The 23,962-nt window shown below is 38.4% G+C and overlaps 1 protein-coding gene across 6 annotated transcripts in view; it reads right to left on the bottom strand.

Annotated features, from left to right (window-relative positions):
• Positions 1-23,962, bottom strand: part of DGKB (diacylglycerol kinase beta) — a 712,573-nt gene that overhangs the window by 331,980 nt on the left and 356,631 nt on the right. For all 6 annotated transcript variants that reach the window (XM_075558344.1, XM_075558345.1, XM_075558348.1 and 3 more), the window contains one exon: positions 14,905-14,969. In XM_075558344.1, coding sequence (XP_075414459.1) covers positions 14,905-14,969 — 65 coding nt within the window. The remainder of the gene's footprint in view (positions 1-14,904; positions 14,970-23,962) is intronic.

The raw sequence follows: 23,962 nt of genomic DNA, 5'->3' as shown, positions 1-23,962 counted from the left end.
AGTCAGGGTACAAGGTAGTACCGATGAAGAGCACAGCTTTCCCCCAGATCCTGGATGCTTCCTCCCCCCAACTATCATCATCCAAATTCTACCTTGCAGGGCTGGATAGGGCAGAGGTTGTACACTGGTACATATGAGGGCTGGAGGCACAGGGAATCCAGGGTGGATGATACCTTCAGGACTAAGGGTGTGAGGGGCGATGCTGGGAGAGTGTAGGGTGAGTGGGTTGGAAAGGGGGAACTGATTACAGGGATCCACATGTGACCTCTTCCCTGGGAGAGGGATGGCAGAGAAGGGGGGAAAGGGAGACTCCGGATAGAGCAAGATATGACAAAATAACGATGTATAAATTACAAAGGGCACATGAGGGAGGGGGGAGTGGGGAGGGAGGGGGGAAAAAAAGAAGACCTGATGCAAAGGGCTTAAGTGGAGAGCAAAAGCTTTGAGAATGATTGGGGCGGGGAATGTATGGATGTGCTTTATACAATTGATGTATGTATATGTATGGATTGTGATGAGTTGTATGAGTCCCTAATAATATGTAAAAAAAGAAAAGGGAAGAAAGAAAAAAAAGAAAATGATTAGGGCAAAGAATGTACAGATGTGCTTTATACAATTGATGTATGTATATGTATGGACTGTGATAAGAGTTGTATGAGCCCCTAATAAAACATTTAAAAACTAATAATGCTAAGCAGATCTATAAGCTATCTGTATTCTTGGATAAAAGGTCTTTGTCACTAAAGCCGGGTAGAGAGAGAAATGAAGAACACACAATTAGTTCCATTACTTCCCAGGTAAGATTACCTGTTAATGAGTTCATTAATCCCTTTGGGAAGAGCTCAAAATAGACCGACTTTATACTTAATATATATTATATGGGAGGATTAAAGCAGGGGACTGCGGAATTCATCAGAATAATTTTTTACCCAGAATCAACAAATGCTATTCTAAATGAGCAATAGCAAAACCAAAAATACTTATATATTTCACTTTTTAAGTACTTTATAAGTAAAATATAATAAAAAATAAAAAATACTTACATTCCAAATGAACATTAACAAAAATAAAAAAAGACTTATATGTTTACATTTAAATTTCATATCAAATTAAAAACTTTTATGGCAGTAAACTTATCCATAACTGCATATAAAACAAAAAAATAAAATCAATTCCAAATGCCAAACTACAGATAATCAATGACAACAAAGAAGTGCTTTCATTGGCATGGTCAGTTTCATTTTCCATGGTAAGCCCTCTCCAGTCTAACAGAGTATCCCTTCACCTCCCAGAACACAAATGGTTCTTATTATAGTTAGAGAAATAAAGCTACATAAGAGAATAGATTGGAGCCATAGGAAACAGGTGGTCAGTGCTTTTATGATACACACATTTGGAAAATTGGGGACTATGTTCTTAAAAACAATGGCTTTAACTGCTATTTGCATTAATCTGTGGTATAGTTTTATAAGGTTGGCGATTTGTGTATTATTGACTAAGTGCTATCAGCATGTAAGAAAAAATAGTAGGCAATTTAATGTAGAGTTGAAATTTTATAAATACCCCTATAATGGCACAAAGCTATAATGATGAGTAGATTTAATTCTCTTGACTAGCTTTCTCGTCATTTAATACTTTTAAATATAATAAATTAGTTAACTTGAATTAGTCACTTTGAGATTTTGTAGCCATCTCTGAGTGTACTATTATTACTTCACAAATCTTGGGGTTTTTAGTTGTCTGATGTTGTCAAAAATTAATGAGTATGTGCCTCGTGTCTGAGATTTGTGGATTCCAGGAAAATTGATGTAAAGCAAAAATATAAATCCTCATAGTAGAATCACCAAGTCAAGGAGAAAATTTGGATTATTTGCATGAAAGTGATACTAATAAAACATAAAGATCTTATAAATAGAAACTGAAATAAAATGTTTCTACTACACCTTAATCATAGCAATATATTGTTCAAGCCTTACAACTCAATGGTCACCTTAATTTGATGTTCCAGGTAATGTCCTCTTCCTTCTGTTTGAATTCCCCGATAGTTTATACTTCTCTATAAACCCATCATCATCTATAATCTTTATATACCCCCAAGTCCAAGCTCCTGTTTTTCTTTACTGGTTCTAGATATGTATCATACAGTGGCTAGTATGATACATAGCAAATGAAAGAAGTCTCTTATTATGCATCTGAAGAGTTAAAATCACAACTGCCAACTCAATAACAGGAAAGAACATTTTACCCAAATTTCAGGATCCATTTGCCACTTCATTGCAGTGGCAAAATAGAACCCCATCCCCATCCCCACCCTCCAAAAAGGGAGGGATGGAAGCTGAAGGTAAATCCGGACTCGAAAGACAAAAGCAGGCCTGAGAAGCACAGAAGGAATGTCACGGAATGTCCCTGCAGTGGTCCTCCTGCAACTTACTCTGTCCCACACAGTTCCTCGACGCCGCCTCTTTGCACAGCCTGGACCCAGAGCTAAGGGTTCTGGTTTGACAGGGTGATACAATCCAGTTCTGCAGAGCATGTAAACGGAAGCCTGTGGCAGAAGGATGCACACAGCTCTGACTTGTCTACCCAGTCCTAGAGCTGCCTGCTTGGATAAGCCAAAATACTTAAACAAGTCTCAACATACAAGTAAAAATATATACATAAACGTGTATACATTTAAAACTATCTAAAGTAGTTGATATTAAAAAAAGATACATAGAAAGGATAGCATAACTATGTAAATTGCATAAAAATATACTTTCAAATTGTATAAAATTATAATAAATACACACATATAATTCTAAATACTATCCTATTACCCATTTATCTATTACATGATTTGTAGACAGGAAACAATCATCTGGAAAACTCTGTTTAATAATAATGTTTACATAAAACAATTTCAAATTATCTATCTATATATTTAAAGTCTGAATTGAGTCATTCTAACTGGAAATGATTATTTTCTTTAATGAGGACAAACTTGGTACTAGTACACAGAAAACAAAGACATACAAATACTATATGACATGCTATTCTCCGGATTATGCAATTTTATCTACTTATGCCCATGGGTTACTGACATTTTTAAGGAATAAAACACGATTTTCCAAATACTAACTATGTTTGTAGAGAGTGATCATTTATTCTTTGTCAATGTGCAGAGTAATGATTGTTCACTTTTAAAGTTGAGAATAATAAGTAATAAAGTAATCTACGCATATTTTATATTATTTAATAGCGAGACACAAAGATATTATATGTTTATTTTGTTTTTATTTTGCATTGCCAGTATCTTTGGAGGTTAAATATATAAAGACTGAGGAAATGAAAAGACATTAGTAATTAGTAAAATAATTTATAATATATTAATAATAACTATTTTCATAGAGAAATCCAGCATCTATCTATTTCAATCATTGTAAAAGTTTTAAAAAGAAAATATATAGAATGATTCAAGGTCTCACACCTCTATGGTAAGGGGAACCAAGCCAACAACAACCAGAAGAGCAGCAACAACAGAAAACCAGGGATCACTTCCTAAGAATAGTGAATACTATTTCGGAAACATGCACAGATTTCCTAAATTGGTGTATAATATATTAATTACCTGGGTTATTTAGACTGAAGAGCTTGACTTTGAAAGTAGTCTTTATTAATAGACTAACAACATTACCAGTTAGGAATATTACATTGTCATTATTGTTTCTTCTCTTTACATATTTGGAAAGTGAAGCTTTCTGACATGTCTGCTATCACTAAGTAGACTCTGAGTTGAATTATTTTATTTGCACTTGAAAACTGACTTCAGTCTCCCTGTTGTTTGCTTCTTCAAAGGAAAGCAGAACTGCAGCAAAGTGAAACTCACTGCCATTAAATCACTTCCCATCACAGCAACTCCACAGGACAGCGTCGGACTGACCTTTTGGGTTTCTGAGGCAGTGAATCTTTTCAGGAGCATAGAGCCTCATCATTTCCCTGGGGAGCAGATGGTGGGTTCTAAATGATGAACCTTGAGGTTAGCAACCCAACGCACAGCTCACTGTCCCACCAGGGCTCTTTAGAAAACCAGAGAGTGAACCAAATATCTCTGAAGAGAAGGCTGAGCAAACAGTCAATTTCTTAGCACAGGGAAAGATTAGATGCTTTTTGATAAATGGCGTAGACTTAAAGGAATAATATCCTACTGGAGCTTCACTGGCCTGCTTTTCTTGTTAGCTAATTTACTTTTGGTTATTCCAGAAGAATAGTGTGGAGTTTGAATATCAAGAATTTGAATTGGTTAATTAAAATGAAACAGCTCATAAATGCTAAATCTTTCTAAGACCAGCAATACTTTTTACTTTAGCTATTTACATTTTGAATAATCTTGCTCTTGTCACTGCAAAGTTGTGCCCAAAGAATTCAAACTGTGCATTTTTCAGAATTAGTATGTCTTCATTGTTATCATTTAAAGGCTGCATAAGTGTACATGTCATAATAGTAAAAAGGAATGCATGTTTACTAATCATTTTAAAGCACAATTTCTAAAGAAATAACCAAACAATCATTTACTATCATACAGGAAAGAGAAGGTAATATACTAAGATGAGTCAAAGGGTATTGATTCTAGAATTCTAGTTCATACGGACATGGTACCATTTGAAGCACAAACATGTTTAAAGACGGCTCTACAATCAGTGGATGACGGTAGACATGTTTCTGAGTAACACACTTGTTTCAGTCTTATCAGGATTTCTTCCAAAAGAGGACATTTTTGTGCCATTGAGGGAAAATATTTGAGATTTTAGCAAATGAAAGGTTAAAAAATTTAAAAAGCTCAAGTGGGCATTTTCCTAAATATCAAAGTTTATGCAAATGTGTCCTATGTGAACAGAACCTTTTTAGATGGATAAAGGGTCTTTTGGAATGCCAGGCTGACCTACAAATTTTACCATAAGAGGGAAGAAGAGCCAGTCTGGACATATGAGACCTGTATGACTGAAGTCCTGGAACAGATGGACACAGATCTTAGATTTATCATTGATGTGATAACTACTGAACTTGGTATCTCCCATGGTGTAGCACTTCCAATTTGAAGCAGACATCTTGGCCTCGGTAAGCATTTGGCTCCACGGGAGTCCAAGAAGATTTACAAAGATCAGCTTGCACAAAGAGCTCATTTTTGCATCAGTCTTTTAAGGAAAATTAAAGCCAAAGATGATTTTATGGAATTGAGTGTAACTAGGGACATGTTGTAGATTTACCACTGTAATACAGAAAACAAGTCCAATCAAACTGGTTACACAGCGATCTGCTGGACCATTGAAATCCAAGGCAGATGGATCAACACAGAAAGTTCTGACAGATGTTTTGTGTGTGTGATCCCCAAAGGGCAATCTTGATTGTTTTTATCTCAATACACACAGGCAATCACAGAAGTCTATGAAGAAGGACTTTTAGGGAAATGGCCTTGGAATTGGTGTTAAGGAGTTGTTCCCCCACGCCCCACTCCACCCATCACTACAATGAACCCACTCATTCTTCAAGGGTAGTAAGGATTTCCCAATAAGATTTCCTTAGAAAAGCTTACATCATCTACCCAAATCCTTGATATGATCCCTTAAAACTTCTTTTTGTTCCCTAAATATAAAGTATATATTAAAACACACACACACACACACAATTTGAGTTCCTCGAGGATGTCAAACTGCTGTTTTTATATGATATAAATTGAAGAACGCAGAATTCTTCAGGGATGGATTAGAGAGATAGAAACATCACTTTCTGAAGTATACATGTAGATAAGGTCATATGATAAGAAACAATATCTTCATATTTAAATATTTTTGCTTAATGAAGCCTTCTATGATTTGTTGCATACTTTTTGACTTATCCTCATAAGTGATTTTTAAGAACATCAGTATGATTGTAGACAATAGTTAAATTATGTCAATATTTTAAATAACCAGAATTATGTGGTATATGGATTTAAATTACAATTGCATAAATACTTTAATGAAAGATTATTTTGTCTTGATTCTAAAAGACTAGAAAATTTTGCTTAAATTTAGCTTGATGAAAGAATATTTAAACGTTTGTAAAGTTGAATTGCATAATTCTTCTTAACAGCTAGTTAGATTTACATAGAAATTTGGAAACGAATATGATATAAGCCTTTAACTAGCACTCTCTTAAGCACCGGAAACATCATTACCTTTCCCAGTTCTTTCAATTTCTGTCGTAAGAGGCATAGAGAGACGAACTATATATTTTGGTAATTAATTTCCTTACGATAATGTTAGAAACATCATATTCTTTAAAATATAAATGAATTCCAAGGTGAGCATGGTAGAGTATAATATTAATGGCATATGATTTATTGTAACAAGAGATCTGATCTGAAACACCATTATTAGCAGTACTTAAACTCCATTTGCAAATTCCTGAAGACATGAGAAGTGGACTATGGCTGAAACTCCCTGAGGGTTGAAACGGGGAACAGTGCCCTTATAAGTCTGAATTGTTTGTGCACAGTGTATATACTCTTTATCCTTGATATTTCATAGAAATTTATCATTTACTGAAGTCAATGCTTGATACTTTAGGGAAACGGATGGCTGCTTGTAATCTTGAATAAAAACCTAATGTCTAAAATGTAGACCACAATGTGCATGTCTGCATTGGATTGTGTCCCCCAAAAGTATGTGCTGTAATTTCTAATCGATGTGCCTGTAGTTAGAATCCCATTTAGCAACGGCTGTATTAGTTGAGTGAACCAGGCAGGATTAGTGGAGGCTCAGTGAATGTCCTTTGAGATAGAGAAGAGACTAATTTCACAGACAAGCAAAGATGGGTCAAATAGTTGCTGAGACACACAGAGTTCTCCAGGAGCCAAGAGGCACAGCCAAAGGGATAAGGACCTTCTTCCAGAGATGACGGAGAAAGACTTCGCTTACAAATGTTGCCACTAATTTGGGCTTTAATTCCCCAAAGTTGTGAGAAAATCCATTTCTATTCCTTAAAGTCATCTCCCTGTGGCATTCTGTCTATCACAGTACCATGACATCGCTAGCACAGACGAGAAGGGTGCTGTTTGAACAACGGAACGGTGCAAGTGATTTTGCAATTGGACAATGAGTAGAAGGTTAACCAAATAATGCATAATGCTGAAAGCATAGAGGTTTGGATAGAAACCTCTATCCCAAAGAAAGAGCTCGGGACATGGATTGTAGTGAGGAACATGGCAGGGAATTCTCAGGGCGGCTTAGGAGGAAGGGAATAGAGCTATATAGTCCCGACTGTACTAGAAAGAAGACCTCACAGTTCAGAGAGTTATACCTAGGCTGCTAACTGCAAGGTCCATGGTTCAAATACATGAGTTATTCCTTGGATAAAAAGAAGAGGGTGTCTGTTCCCATAAATATTTATTGTCTCAGAAACCCAAGGAGCAGGTCAATTCTGACCTATAGGGTCACCATGAGTTGGAATTAACTAGATTACAGGTGGTTATGATCTAAGAGAATATTTATATGGTGCCAGAAGCAGAATGCTGCTAAAAATGAGATTGTTTGGTGTGCTTCTTGTGAGACTTTACAAGAGAATGGTGAACATGTGGTTGGGTACCTCGATGAATAGTGATACTTTTATGCAGTGACAAAGAATTTTGTTCAAAGACTTGTTGGAAGGTAGAACCACTAAGTGATGAACATGAATGTCTGGTAGTGATATTTATAAGCAGTATATTAAAGGGTTCACTTTGTTTCTCCTTTCTACTTATAGTTAAATGTGGGTGGGAAGAGATGAACTTTAAAAATGCGTTGTAAAAAATGGAAACACAACTAAAGTATTCACAAAAATTATGTTTTACAAATTAAAGACATGTTCACCAAGAATGAAGTTATATAATATTTTACCAAAGAAATTAATCCTGTGCCTGACTGATCTAGCTAACTGACAGAGCAGAAAACCCTCAGGGGACAGAGAAAATACCGAAGGGAGAGAACATTGTTTGCTTCTTGGAACTCCACAAACACGAAACACTCCCAAGGAGCTATGTCAGTTATCATCTGAGAAAATAAAATCGCATGCCTATAGCTGCTCAGAGATGAGCAAGACTGTTTGGATTGACCATAGGAAGTAGGAAGTTCACAGTTTCAAAGGGTAGGGCCACAATCTAACTGGATATCAACAACGAGGCTGACTTAACAAATTGGTTTCAGAGTGTGAACTGATGTTTAGATAATCCAGGGGAAGGGACTCAATTCTGAGAAGAATGGAGCAAAAGAAGAGAACAAGCTAGGAGTCTGGGATGGAGTCATCAATCAAATGAACTAGGAGGATAGATCTTTCCAAAACGGAGGGAGCCAGGTTGCCATCTAGAATTGAAGCCCTAGATTGAGGGGTCTCCACCAGGACTCCCGAGATCTTGGCCAACACCCAGAAGCTAGAGGCTAGGGCCATTGTCCAGAGGCTCTCAGGGAACAGAGGATTATTTTCCATGTGATTTGTACATTTGGGGTTTACACGTGCCGGGTGCCCATTGTGTCTTGTTTCCTTTTAACTTTTCCCACTTTCTGATGGAAATATCTGCATTGTACCTGCTCCATCATTATGCTTTGGAAACAGATAATTTGTAAACTGTATTATATTTAATTAAAAAAATAACTCACTGCCTCCCATTCAATGCTGATTCAGAGTAGGCGCTGTAAGTCCCCGAGACTGTCACATCTGCAGGAGCAGAAGGCCCAGTCTTCCTCCTGCGGAGCTGCTGCTGGTTTTGAACTGCTCAACATTTGAATTACAGCCAAATGCATAACCACTACACCACCGAAGCCAATGAATAAATAGAGCTTTGGACCTAGGGAAGAACATTCCCCAAGTCTCATTGATATATAAAGGAGTAATAAAAGGAAAACATTTTTTAAAAAAACTATGCATTTAATTTTTTTTTTACCAAACAACCTTATCACCTTCAAAGTACTCTCCATTACACTTAATATATTTGTCAAATGTGTGATTCCAGGCTTAGAAACATTTTTCAAACTCATCTGTTTGAATGGTTGACAGAACTTCCCTCATTTTTTTAATTCACCTCTTCTACATCCCCAAACTGCTGTCTTTTCTTCTCCCTCATCTTAGCAGAAACAAAAATAAGTCACAACGAGCGATGTCAAGAGAGTAAGCCAGGCGGGACAAGAGAGGCATGCTGCCCGTGGCCCAAAACTGGCACACTGCAATGACTTCACAAGCAGGGGCACTGTCGTGGTGGCAAACCCAGTCCCCTGTCTTCCCCCCAAATCAGGTCATTTTTTGTCACACACTGTTACACAATTTTTAAGAACCTCTAAATATAAAGCTTGATTAACAGTCTGACCAGGTGGGGTGAACTTCAAATACACTATTCCTCTCGTATCAAAATACAGATGAGCATCATCGTGATCTTTTATTTCACTTGATGAGCTTTTGGGGGTGAGGTAAGAGTGGTGTCTCCACTGGCTTGATAGGACCAAGAGGCAGCAAGATGGTGACCAGGTAGGCAGTTGGTGCTGGGAACTCCATGGAGATGTGTCAGTGTGGCGATCTGATGGCCAAGTAAGGGTTCTGAAGCTGTCACTAAATCCCCAGGACAGTCCAGGGTGAACCAGGAGTTGACTCCCACCCCATCTCCTGTACCTGAAGACCTGGGTCTGCAGCAGGAACTAGTCCAGCCTGAGCCACCTGCAGTGCTGCAGACTGCGGTGCCCATAGCTGCCTGCCACCAGCCACCAGAGGCTCATGCAGCTGTGGTGGCTTGATACCCCAAACTGCACGGGGGCTCTCCTGCTGCTGCCCATTGGCAGATCCCTCCTCCAATAGGGTACACTTCTGGTTACCATTTCCTTGCTCTGCCCAGCATTCCCCAGCCCTCTAAAAAAATGTGACAGTGCCCTATTTCCTGCCTGTCTACAGTGACTCCAGCTGGGAGCAGATGAGCTCCACCCCTGCCCCATCTCGACCCCAAGGCTGCGTGCTCCTGCTCCAGGGCCAGCGCTTTCAAACATCGGCCTGAACAGCTGCAAATGGTCCCTACTGAGGCCGGGAGTTGTTGCAGCATAATGCAGGCTGACCTCAGAGTCTGACGACTGAGAGGGCCCTCCAACCTGCCTCCAAAACAGATTCCAGATGGGCTAGGGTGAGAGGGAAACCCCAGTGGAACAAACGTGAAATAAAACTTCTCAGGGCAGTTGACTACAGGCAGATTGCAGAAGTATTCATACCAACTTCCCAAAGCGAGAGGCCAAGGCTTTCTGACTCCTGGTAAAATGGCACCAAGTTCTTCCAACATGACACATAAACATCAGGCTGCCTCAATAATAAGACATGAGAGGGAAAAAAAAAGCCAATGTCAGAGGATGACCTAAACTAATGGCAGCCATAGAAGAGGCAGACGTTGACCTGCCACAGAAAGAAATCTTCAGAATGCTGCTTAAAGTCAAACAGGATATGAGGGAAACAATGCAGAAAAAAAGATGAAAGGATAGAGGAGATAAGGCCCATGCACCAAAGGGAAACACAAGAGCTAGGGATGAGATAACAACCCCAGTGGCAAATCCACAGACTAGAGGAGGCAGAGAATCACAAGAGTGACCTTGAGGATAACCAGAGACTTCAACAAATGGGAAAGTCAGTCAAACAAGGTAATCAGAGAAGCTAAAGAAAACCTGAAACCCATGTCTGATGCTATGAAGAGGAACAGCATTAGAATAATCGAAATACCAGAATAAGACACAACAAAGAAGTCATTGGTAAAAATAGCGAGGAATTCTTAGAGGAAATCTTCCCCTGCTTAATGAATGAAAACCAGGAAACCATTCAGGAGGCCAAAAGAACACCAGGTAGATTGAATCCCAAGAAGTCACCAAGACATAAAACAGTTAAATTACCCATCTTTGAGGTAAAGGAGAAAATCATGAGAACATCTAGAGGTAAACAAGCAGTCACTTGTAAAGGCACCCAAATAATAAAAAGCTCAGACCTATCAGCAGATACTATGAAGAAAAGGAGAAAGTGAAGTAACATATTCCAAAAATTAAAGGAAAATAATGCAAACACAAGAATATACTATTCAGCTAAATTACCTACCCAGCTAGATGGAGAAAGAAGAGCTCCCCAGTCAAGGAAAAACTCAACATATATGTTAAAAGATTCCAGCCCTACCAAAGATCTTTGTCGACCCAGTATGGGCAGAAGAACAGCACTCACTGAGCACAAATAAGAGACTGACACATAGAACAACTCCACCCAGGGGGCAGCAAAGAGAAAAGAGCCCAAAATATATCATTGGCTCAATAGTGGAAAGAAGCTAAGAATGAGCCAAACACACAATGCATAATGCACTGATAGAAGGGAGGTAGGAAAACACCCAAGCCAAAAGATAATAAAGATGTCAGTTCTACTCAAGGAATTATATATAATTTTAATGCTCTCCCAATACAAATGCCATCATCTTTCTTCAAAGAATTGAAAAAGCTGAACACCAGCTTCATATGGAGAGGGAAGAAGTCCAGAATTAGTAGAGAACTCCTCAAGCAGAAGGACAAAGTTGGGGAGCTTGTTTTACCTGACTGTAGCATGTATTATACAGTCACAGTGGTCAGACCTGTGTGGTATTAGTATAATGACAGATACACAAACCAATGGAAAAGAACTGAAAACCCAGAACTAAAATCATCAGCATAAAGACAACTGATTTTTGCTAAGGGCCCCAAAAATATCAAATGGGAAGCAGATGCCATTCTCAACAAGTAGTACAGAAACACAATGGACATCTACCTTCAGATAAATGAAGCAAGACCCTTACCTCCATGCACAAGAATAAACTCGAGGTGGATTACAGACCTTGAGGTGAAACCCCAACTGATTAGGGCCACCAATGAGGGAATTGAGACAAACCTGAGAACTCTGGAGCAGGGAATCCACAGGCTGTCAGAAATAGGGAAGGACACACACACAGAGGAGGCACACATTGACAAGTGAGAGATACTGAAGAGAAAACATCTGTGAGCATCTAAAGAATTCGCCGAGAGCAATGAGAGAGCCCACAGACTGCGAAAACGTCTTCAGCAATGACACTTTAGACAAACGCCTTATTACTAAAATCTACAATACTCTACAAGCTTGCAATAAGAAAAGTCCACTAAGGAGGTGGGCAAAGGACCTGAACAGATTCTCATAAGGGTAGAAATCTGAATAAACAAAAACATATGAGAAAATATCTCTGATCATTAGCCATATGAGAAATGGAAATTTAAATAACTATGAGATACTACTAACAACCTCAAAGATAGATCAATTGAAAAATTATAAAGTAACAAGTGTTGGAGGGGCTGTGGTGAGATAGGAACTCTTGCCCACTGCTAGTGGACCTGTCGGTATGAACAGCCATCGTGGAAATCCATCTGGCAATATCTAAAAACAGATGGAAATTGAACTACCATAATACCTAGCAATCCCCCTACTGGGCTTATACCCAGGAAAGGCAAGAAATAAACCATGGCCAGACATCTGTGCTCCAATGCTCATCACAATGCAGTTTACAATCACAAGGAGTTGGAAACAATTCAAATTTCCATCAATGGGCGTATGGATTAAAAAATTGTGGTACATACATACAGTGGAGTACTATGCATCCCTAAATAGCAGTGATAAATTCATGAAGCACATTGCCACATGGGAAGAATTGGGGGAAATTGTGCTAAGTGAAGTAAGCCAAGGACAAGTACAACATGAGTCCATTGAGGTATGTATGCATACATTGCTGGGCTGAGGTCCAGGTACTATGGTAGGGGCCAGATCAAATCCAGGGATAAATATGGCAGACAACTAAAAAGGAGGGGGGGGGGAAGAAAGAAAGAAAGAAAGATAGATAGACAGACAGACAGAAAGCCCACATGGAAGAAGTACACCAGCCTGTGTGTTCATGTGCTATCAATAAGGTCTGGCATCAGGCAACAAAGACCCAGAACAAAAAACTCATATCAATGTGAATGAGAGGGAGGGCAGAGTGGAGACGCAAATCCCATTTGTAGACAATCGGAAATCCCTTCACAGAAGGGTCACAAAGAATAGATGAACCTTGTCAGGGTGTAGAGACGATGGAAGTATTTTTGATTTTCTGTTTGTTTTGGACAGGGGTAACATATAAGAAAGTATCCAGCACACGCCACCAATGTGAATACTGAGAAGTGCTTATAAAACTTCTAAAATAATAAAAAAATAAAATTTCAGTAAATTATGTGTTGCAATATTACATGTAGAATATATTACGAAAAATGAAATGCACAACCATATACCCCCCCAAATAGAAGGTAATGAGTGTGGTTTTTAGCAATTGAAATATACAGTACATCAAGACTACCTAAAAATAAAATTTATATGTGTAAATTTTAAGTTATATTACTTGTGATTTTCCTTTTAATAAAGCATGACAAAAATGTAAATAGTACAAATAAGTGCATAATATAGGCTCAGTCTCACTGCAGTTTCCTTCTTTAGGTCTGACAAGCACTACATGGCTATTTTGACTCCTTCAAAAGATAATCCATACTCATATAAATATTAATATATGACTTTTTTCCATTTCCATTTAGGTCTCTGAACTGTGGGAGAAGCAGCTAACCATAAGACCAGTGTGTATGATTTATAGGATGGTAAGAACTCAAGGCATAACTGGATATATTTCTAATGTAATAAACATTCACTGTTTTACTAAAATATATCAATGTTCTCATGTGTAACAAAACCGATACTTGCAAAACTTTGTAGAAGCAGATATCTAGTAAGTATTATGAGGCAAGAGTGGCAATATGTCAACTTAGCCAAATACAGTGACCACAGAGTCTTTGACTTTGAACATGAATGCATATATTCACTTTAATATGAATATAGGAATGCTAATTATGATTCTGTGTCGTCACAAAATGAACAGAGTTGAAATTAATATAGTTGAAGCAAAACGTGCTTCACCTGATCTGCCCCACAGTTCCAGAGGGCTGGGGAGAGGCGAGAAGTACCTATTCTTCTAGAAATAGGAAAGACTCAGAGGAAAGGTTTTCCAAGGTTCCCGTCTTTTTCTTGTTTGCTTGAGTAGCTGGAAGGGTTTATGCTTGCTTATATGTGGAGCAATAAATGCCGTCTGCTGTAATGAAAAGATTAGTTTTTGTTGGAAAACCTTTTCTCTAAGGGGACTGTCTTTTTAAAATAGTGGTTGTCTGCTTTTATATTTCTTTCTGTAGAGTCCTGCTAAACAAACAAACAAATAACTCAAAACTCATTCTGATGCAGTCAATTCTCAACCATGGCGCTCCTATAGGACAGGGTCCAGTTGCCCCTGTGGGTTTTTGACATTGCACATTTTTGTGGGAGGATTAAGTCCTATCTTCCTCAGAGTGACTGGTTGATTTTAAACTGCTGACGTTGAAATTATCAGGCCACTGCATAACTCACTGCCACCCAGTCTCCTGTGTAGTCTGATCTGGAGCCTTACAGAGTACCATGTAACACATAGGTACCTCGCATTACCAAGTCAGAGGTCCATATTTTCCCTAGAAATTGAGGATGATCCTCCTACATGTACTAAGCCCTATAAAGATTTTTGTGAATTCTAGGTAAGCGATTATTTTTGCCCTTACATTTGATTATCTATATAATGAGCAAAATGAAGATAGAATAGAGCTTATCACATTCCATTATTATTACTATCCCACTTAAACCTGAGAGGAAAAGTTATATCCAGTCATACCTTCACTTCACCTCTTCTTAATTTTTGTTCCCACACTGAGGCCAACTATACATGAATTGGTGAAATGTTTTGTGCCACACAGTGATAATTTTCATGACATGTTTACAATAACACCTTCATTAGAACGCCATCATTTGGAGCCTTACCTACTGTTGAACTTCTCTGGGTGTTTTTCTCTCATGATATGGAATCTGTGGGCAATGGAGGCATCCTAAAGAGAGAAGCAGAGAGAAGAAAAGAGAGAGAGAAAGACGTTTATAATTGTTTTATCTTACAGAAATTATAGTTTAAAATAAAAAAGTAAATGAAAAATATTTTTATATTAACTTTTTCTTAGCAGTGCTTTGCAGAGATGTTCTGAAGGTAGATAAAAAATAAGTTAACCAAGTAAACCCTACAGAAACATTGAGTGATGAATGAAATCATTTCAGCACTGATTAGTTATCCCCTTTCCACCGAGGAAGTGTTGTCTATTGAACAGCTGGGTTTCCATTCGGCTCAGAACAGGAAGGGCCTTCAAAAAGTTTGGGGGAGCATTCTATTATCTTTTAATTCCACTTCCCATGAACTTTTTAAAGCCTCCCCTATAATTAAGATATCCCATTTGGTCACAAACATATATTTTTAAAATTTGAAAATAGTGTTAAAGAAGAGTTGACGAATGGCTCAAGTTAAAAAATCATGAAATAAAGAAGCTCATGGTCCTTTGAAATTAATTGTAGGTAAAAAGAGAGTGTGAGATTACGTATTTTATAAAGGTCAAGTATAATACATAACTTCTGAGTTTGTTAAATATGCCTTGGATGTATAACTGCTCATATCTAAAGCAAGTTCCTTCAATCTATTTCTCATTTAATAGAATCATGTATGATACATTTAAGTAGACTCTAACCTTAGAGTTTAAACACAAGTGTAAGTTTGTTGCTTTTAAGAAATCGACTTAGAGTCTCCAGGGCACTGTGAATTCACAAGAAACGTGTGAAACTGGTGGGGCTTTGTAATCTGCGCTTCTCAAGCACAGTCTGTTCTAGCTGACTTTAAACAGTTGCCCCATTATTCAAACAGAGGATCTATTTTCCAATTCTTCATCCAGAGATGATTAATTACTCAAATGGAAAACTAATATATTTACCAGTCATTTCAATAGGAAAGGGGCCATTGTTGCAATTAACTGTTAATTCTGTTTCATGGTGGATATTTAGAAAAAGCCAAACACAAAGGAAATAAAGAAGTTGTGTATCTGAGAGAAGCCACAAAACACTAATCAAGGACTAAAAGTCTAATGAATGAAATGAAAGGACTAATGGGCCTACTCATGCAGAACAAAGCGTGGAGCCACCAGTGAAGGACCAATGCCCACTGCAGATGGCAGCCAGAGTTGGTTTTCCCTGCAAGATTGAGCTAACATTTTATACACTACAAGCTGTCGGGTAATTGAATAGGCCCACGAGTACAAGGGAGAGCATGGAGGTATAGAGAGATGTGCACAAAAATAACACACAAGGATCGCAACAAATTACTCTCTACTCTGATAGTCTAAGATCTATGTTGCTATACAATTGCTTACATGGCCACTTCCTGGCTTTCTGTTATTGTTAGGGTTAGATACCCTAAGTGGGTTTCTAACTAAGTGACTCTCTGTGACAGAGAAGAGCTGCCCAATAGTGTTTTCAAGGCTATAACATTATGAGGGCAAATCACCAGGTATTTCTCTACTGAGTCATTGGATAGTTTCCAATGGCCACTGTCTTGGACAGGCACTGGATGCTTAACTGTCCCGACATCAGCACTCTTTCCTGACTTACAAGAAAGTCAGAAACTAAAATGGATCACTTTTATTGGCCCGGTACTTCTCCAATTCAATTAATCTTTTTGTTATTGTTAATAATAAAATTTAAATATATTCAATTTTTAGGATATGGTATTGTACTGCATGCGAGAGGAGGTTGTAGAAAATAGTTGAAATGCTTTTATTTCTGTTGTGTGCCATATTCATTCATTTTTAATCAGGTATTTTGACTTTCTCCACAATCTGATTCAAAATCAAGCTGAAACAACTTAAAGTCCAATTGAAATAACAATAATAAACACATCAGGAAGACCAGTTTAACAAAAGTATAGTCACACCACACAGTGCTCGACATGAATGATTGATACTGGTCATCCACAGGGAGGAAACCATTTGTGCTTACCTGACTTATTTTTTTCTGCTAATTTAGAGAACTGAAAATAGATTAATTAGTTTGGTAAGTATGTATTATTGTAATAAAAAGTATTTCTTTTTCCCCCCAAACTAGCATAAACAGGACAGAGGGAGAGGACACAGGAGCATAACCAGGACAGAGAGGGAGGACACAGGAGCATAACCAGGGCAGAGAGGGAGGACACAGGAGCATAACCAGGACAGAGAGGGAGGACACAGGAGCATAACCAGGAGAGAGAGGGAGGACAAAGGAAAAAGAGAAGGGAGAAGAGGAATGAGATTAAAAAAAGAAAAATACAAAAACAGAAGACTGAAGCAGCCTGGACCATGATGAATTTTCAGAAATATAAAATACTAATTAGCTAGAGATGAACTGAGTATTAGCTCCTTGTCCAAGATATTTGTGTAGTAGGTCATGGAATAAAATAGTGAGAAGCACTGGGAAGAATTTTCCATGGGTTGAATGGGCCACAATGTAGTCAGCGTTGCTGACTACAGGATTGATGGAGAACAAGAACAGCAGGTGTTCATTTGGATGAGAATATCCACCAAATTCCCAGGAAACCCTCTTTGGCATAAACTCAAGGAGCTTAAAAGAGAGCTGTTAAGAAGAGAAAATTTATCCAGCAGTCAAATTTTAAAGATACTTTGGATTGTGTAGAAAAGAAAAAATAAGAAAAAGCGAAAATCACTTCCCCCTCCCCCCCACAATTCTAAGGAACAGAGTAAATGTGCATTTCACATTCACACACAACAGTGGCTAAATTACATCATTTGGTTTTATTTTTTGAAATATAAAATATATTTTAAAAAACCAATTTTAAAATGAGACAATCCCAAAGGAGTAAAATAAGATAGATCAATCTTAACTTATATATAAGTTAAGATTGATCTATCTTTATATATATATAAACTTTATTGCTTGCATAGCTTCATAGTTTTGGGTTTTTTTTAAAGTAAGCTGAGTAATTTTTCTTCATAAATATTTATGTCATTGGTGTTATTCTTAGGAGTGGTAATGGGACTTTATCCCCTCTAAATCTTCAAAGTTATGTTTTCAGTTATTACTCTGAAAAACTTGATTATTTTATATTAAAAAATATATGTACAAGTGCTTAGATACTCTGGCCTATAGAAAACTTTCTGAATGTAAGATATTGCCAATACAAAGTTCTTTTATTAAAAAAACAAAATGTACCATTACAGGTATGATTTTTGCTTCTCTTCAGTAAAACTTCATTTGGCAGATAATTTTATAAAACTTGAAAAATAAATTATTTTCATTTTTCACTATATGGCCAATTTGCTAATTTTAAATGTAAACTGATCATAGATCTGGTCAAATAAAAGTGAATACATTCCTTATTAAAGAAGACCACGACAGATTTTCAAAATTAAATCTTGCATACTTTTGGAGAGATTGATCACAATGTTTTCCTGTTTGAAAGTTTTTTTTCTTTTGCTCCTCAATACTGCAATTGGATGAATGGCTTTAAAATTGTAGTTCCAGTGCTTTTATTTGTTAATTTCCTACCTGTACGTTTAAGGTTTTATTTACAAAGAGTAAAATTCCTTAGGCATATTTAATTCAGTGGATTTTGATAAAGGCATACTATGACCACCTGCACAATCACGATGCAGATCGTTTCCATCCCTCCCAGAGGCGCCTTAGTGCCATCTGCATGAGCGCAAGGGGGAGGAGGTCCACTTTCTAAAGAGTTCCAGCCTGGGAAGCCTGAGTCACTGCAACTAGATGACAATGAGTCACACTTTCACTTCTAAAGCCCTGTGCTCTATGTCTGCTAAGTATTCTTGCATTTGCTAAACTTTGCACTGCATTTCATGCAAAGTACTCTTTTGAGTTTGACTTTCACTTAAAACGACATTTTTGAAATGTGGCCTTTTGTTCTGGTGTATCAGCATTCCTTGGGTTATGAATGTTCTAACAGGTAATCCATACCTGCCCTTTAATGTTATGTAAATTAGCCCTCAATTGGATGCAGGTGACTTACATACCCAAAGCCCAAACCAAACCCACTGCCACCAAGTCTGCTTTGCAAATCTTTCCCAGAGCCTGCAGAGAGCTGCGCATCTGTGGTTAGCAGTCCTCTGTGGACCTGAGTGAGCCACCAGGCTCGTTGACCCAACCCCTTTCTTCTGCCCACGGCCATGGAGCCGCGTCAGACGGCGAGCACTGCTTCATCGCCGGCACCTGCAGAGCGCATGCTTCATCACAGCCTCCCGCACTTAGGGCATGTTACGATTTCCAAGCTTTGAAAAGACATCAAGTCTTGCCTGGCACTACAGTAAGATCACATGGAATTGTGTGCATCTGTTCTGACTTGCCTAAAAATTGGACTCAAGAACACACAGAGGAATCTTATCAGCAGTTTGGGGACTGCGTGTCATGGTCTCTTTTGATCGGTAAATAACATTCCATTGAATGAGTAATCACAAAAGTTGACTTATTCATTAATCCATGGCTGTTTGTGTTTATGGTTTTATTTTGATATAAGGCTGCTTGCACATTTGAGCGCAATTTGTTGTTTTGTAGATCTATGTAACTATTTATTTTTCGTAAATACTCACATGTGGGGATTCTCAGGTGCATGCTAAGTCTGAGGAGCCCCGATGGCAGGGGGGTTACCGTGCTCAGCTGCTGACTGAAGTCAGATTTTCTACAGGGGAAACCTGCGGCACTGCTTCCAAGATTCCTGCCTCAATTTCACTCTGTCCTACAGCGCAGTTTTGGGCCAGAATCTACCCAATGACAGTGTGTTGGTTAGGGTTTGGTTTATGATATGGGTTTTAAGTTTATATGAGACCAGCAAACTATCTTTCAAAGTAGCTATATCATTTTGTATTCTCACCAGGAGTGTATGAAAGTTTCAGTCCCTTCATATTTTCACCAACTCCATACATCCACACCGATTCTTGGCAGTCTTTAATGTTCTACCCACTCGAATGGCTATGTGATGGTATGGCTGCTTAATCTCAGTCCTCATGAATCAGCATTATTTGCTTCAATAAAAGGGCCTGAAAATTGGAGTGAAACTCTTAAATTGGAAAGTATGATACTGAATTAATCTCAGCTCACATTTTTTCTTAGCCTGTTTTCTCAAATATACCACCCAGTCATTGCAAAATTATGATAAGCAAACTTTTTACTGATATAGGAAGCCCCCCAGCCCCAGGACTCCATTTTTAAATCACAGGCAAGAGCACTAAGAACTCCCTGGGGATTGGTATAGTAAGTCACCTTAGAAATCATTCGGGGAAGGATGGAAGACGGGCAGAACTTGCAAGCAAGCAACACTGAAAACCAAAATGCACAGCAGCTAAAAGCCACACAGGACTGCAAAAACCCACATCCTGGAATAAACAGGCGAATTGGGTACTCAAACCCCTCTAAAAGCTGTTTTACAGGAAACCCAGACCTGGCCATGTGCCACTGCACAGAGAGGAGGGGGTCTGACCATCAGGGACCACAATCCTTTGCAAGCAAGATCCATCTTGGAGAACAATCATGTGGGCATCTTATCAGTACAGCCCAGCCCATTCCAAGAAAACGCCACAATTCCCCCTGATTTTTAATATATATATAATCTCTCTTTTGTACCATGAGAGATGAAAACCCCGATGCCCCTTAGCTTCAATGAGAAGAATGCCAGAGCTGCAAAAACCCCGTTTGTCAAAATTTTGCTTCTGTGAGAGATCGTGCCTCCCCTGGCCATTCTTGCTCAGGAAGAGGCATGGAGGCTCCTCTGTGGAGTTGGCTGGGGCAGTGCTTTCCAAGGCAACATGCTCTCTGCATTTGGAGTTGCAGATGTATTTCCCACCCCATGCTGAGCCTATCAAGCCTCTGGATTTTCAAAGATGGCATCTTCTTCATTTACCTCCCTGCAAAGATTTTCAGTCTACACAGCAGAGGTTTGAGCTTACAGCTCTCCAGTTTTGATCTTTTTTTTTATTTGTTGGTTTAAACTCTACTTTTCAATAAGAATAATGTTTAAAAGTCCAAAGTGTATAAAATAAAAATAAAAGCCCTACACCCACCCATGTCTGTTTCCTGGGAGTGAGAACTGAGAATACCCTTTCATGTGTCCTTCAGAAATAAGTTTATGTCTTTACAAATATATACGTAAGAACATATACAAGGACATATGTATGTTTACAAAATGTGTTCACACTCTCTAAGCTGTGTTAAAATGTCTCTTTTTCACTTATCCACACAGCTCAGTATCATGTAGATAGTTAACTTACTGAAGTTTTTGATGTCAAGTACTCTAATGTGTTTCTTTCCATGGAGGCACACACTTGAACAATTTTCTTATTAGTGGTAACTTAAGTTCATTTGGATGTTTTTGGGGTTTTTTTCTACCAAGAGATGTCATGGTGAACATTTCTGCTCATATGTCTATTTACTTTTATACATATATTTTTTGAAATTATTAGAAGTGGAATTCTGGATACATTCCAGAAATCATATTACATATTAATAAATAGTGAGAAATAATTTTTCAAATGCTTACCATATGTACTCCAGTATAAGCTGGCCTGAATATCAGCTGAGGTACCTAATTTTATCACAAAAGCTGCATTAAAAATGTGCTGAAAAAGTTGGCTTAGGCTTGAGTACTTAGGTACATAAACAAGGTGCCATAGTTTCTAAACTGATGGATAATTGTGAACTTTATTAAGTTTTGCATTTAACGACCTGAAAAGTATTTCAGAATTTTTAAAGTCATATTTCTTGATTTTTTTTAAATTGAGGTTGGTTAACTGTTCATATGCTTATTGCCCATTAATATTTTTTCATGTGTAGGCCAGTTTAAGTTCTTTATCAATATTTGTATAGAAAGAGATCCTAAAAAAAAGAAGAGATCCTAAGAATGTTAACATACAATAGCAACCATCACATTGTTGCTGTTCTTAGATGCTTGCAACCTGATCCTGGCTGATAGCAACCCTGTGTATGATGGAAAGGCACCAGGTGCCATCCTCCCCCCACCCACATGATGCTAGTTGAGCTTGAGCCCACTATTGAAGCCACTGTACCAGTCCATCTCCTCGACGGTCTTCCTATTTCTCTCTGACCTACTATACTAGTATGATGTCCATTCCAGGGATTGGTCTAGCCTGGGAATATGCCCAAGGTACTAGAGACAACATCTTACCATACAAATTTCTAAGCAAGTGTACCTTTACGTTTTCTGTTCTTCTGGCAGTCCGTGGTGCTTTAAAAAATCCGTGTCAGCACCATATTCAAATTCAAATTCACCAATTCTTCATGGGTCTTCCCTACTCAATGAACAACTCACACAGGCATGTGAAGTACAGCTTGGTCTTCACATGGACATTGGGCAGCAGATTTGCCCTATGTAATACATGGTTTTGTTAGGTTTCAACAACTTTAGAGGGGAGAAAGGAGAAAGGGGAGAGGGGAGAGGGGAGAGGGGAGAGGGGAGAGGGGAGAGGGGAGAGGGGAGAGGGGAGAGGGGAGAGGGGAGAGGGGAGAGGGGAGAGGGGAGAGGGGAGAGGGGAGAGGGGAGAGGGGAGAGGGGAGAGGGGAGAGGGGAGAGGGGAGAGGGGAGAGAAGCCAGGGACTGCCAGAAGCTGGCTGGGGAGATGTGGATGAGGGTATTGGCTGACCTTATTTGCTTAGTTTGAGAGCACCTGAGTGGTGTCATGTGCCTATGTTGTGGCTGGGTTTAGTTTCACCTGTGCCTAAGTGGCTTGAGTATGAGCATGCTCAGTTTAGATTATTCTATAGGCATCTACTGAGTGCCTGATTTCCCTAAAGCCCCTTTATTGTGATCCGAGGCGGGCATTTAGTGAGACAACCCCCTCCCCTCCTTTAGTCCCTATTCTGGCTACCTATCAGTTATATTTTATTTTGTGTTCATGAGCATTGATTGTGAACCCAAGTAAATGGAAATCCTTGAGTAGAATAATACTTTCTCCATTTATCAGGATGTTATCTAGTGGGCCAATTTTGAGCATTTTGTCTATCTTTGCACTGAGTTTCCATGAACCTGAAGGCTGTAGTCTTTGACCTTCATCTGCAAGTGTTTCATTCCTTCTTCTCCTTCAGCAAACAACATGTTGGCATCTGTACATCACAGACATTGATAAGCCTGTCTTCTTTCAATCCTGAAGCTGCCTCCTTTTTTATACAGTCCAGCATTTCAGATTATGTTCTCAGTCTGCAGATGGATGCTGAGGTTGATACACGCCTGACGTACATATTTCTTGATTTTACAAAGGCGGTATTTCTTCATTCTGTTCAAATGACTGTGTCTTATGTCCATACACACAATTAAGTGTTATACAATTCCCATTCTTCTCAAGTCAACTCATAATCCATTATAATATATGCTGTCAAGTATCTTTGCCTAGTCAATAAAACACAAGTAAACATCATTTTCCTGGTATTTATTGCTGTCAGCCAAAATTTATGTCAACAAGTATATCTTTCATGCCATGTCCTCTTCTGAGTTTCTGGAAGCTCCTTGTCAATGTACTGCTGCTGCTGTTGTTGAATGACGTTCAGAGGTCATACATCCTGCCTAGCTTCCAGCATCATAGCAACATACAAGTCACCACAGTGTAACACACTAACCGACAGTGATGGAATAAAGTTGATATTATTAAATGAATATTGATTACCATTATGGCATCATTTTAAGAGTTTTACAGAATTTCACTTAATCCTCACAAATACTATAAGAGCTAGCAATTTTTGTCCAACTTTTATGAACAAGAAAACTGATCATTATAAAGATATGACTCATCCCATGTCCTACAGCTACTGCTGAATTAATGATTGCATCACGACAAGTGTCTCTAGATACAAGGCTTGTGATGTTCCTTATACAAAATCATGGACACATTGGTTTAGACTTAATGCTATTTTCCTTTGTATAAAGTAATTTTTTACATGTTTGATATATTAATATTTTCTCTCATGGTTTCTGAGAGTTATGTCTTTCTTAGGAAGA

The sequence above is a fragment of the Tenrec ecaudatus genome, chromosome 9 (genome assembly GCF_050624435.1).
Source record: "Tenrec ecaudatus isolate mTenEca1 chromosome 9, mTenEca1.hap1, whole genome shotgun sequence".
Lineage (NCBI taxonomy): Eukaryota > Metazoa > Chordata > Mammalia > Afrosoricida > Tenrecidae > Tenrec > Tenrec ecaudatus.
This window is presented reverse-complemented; position numbering and strand designations above follow the sequence as displayed.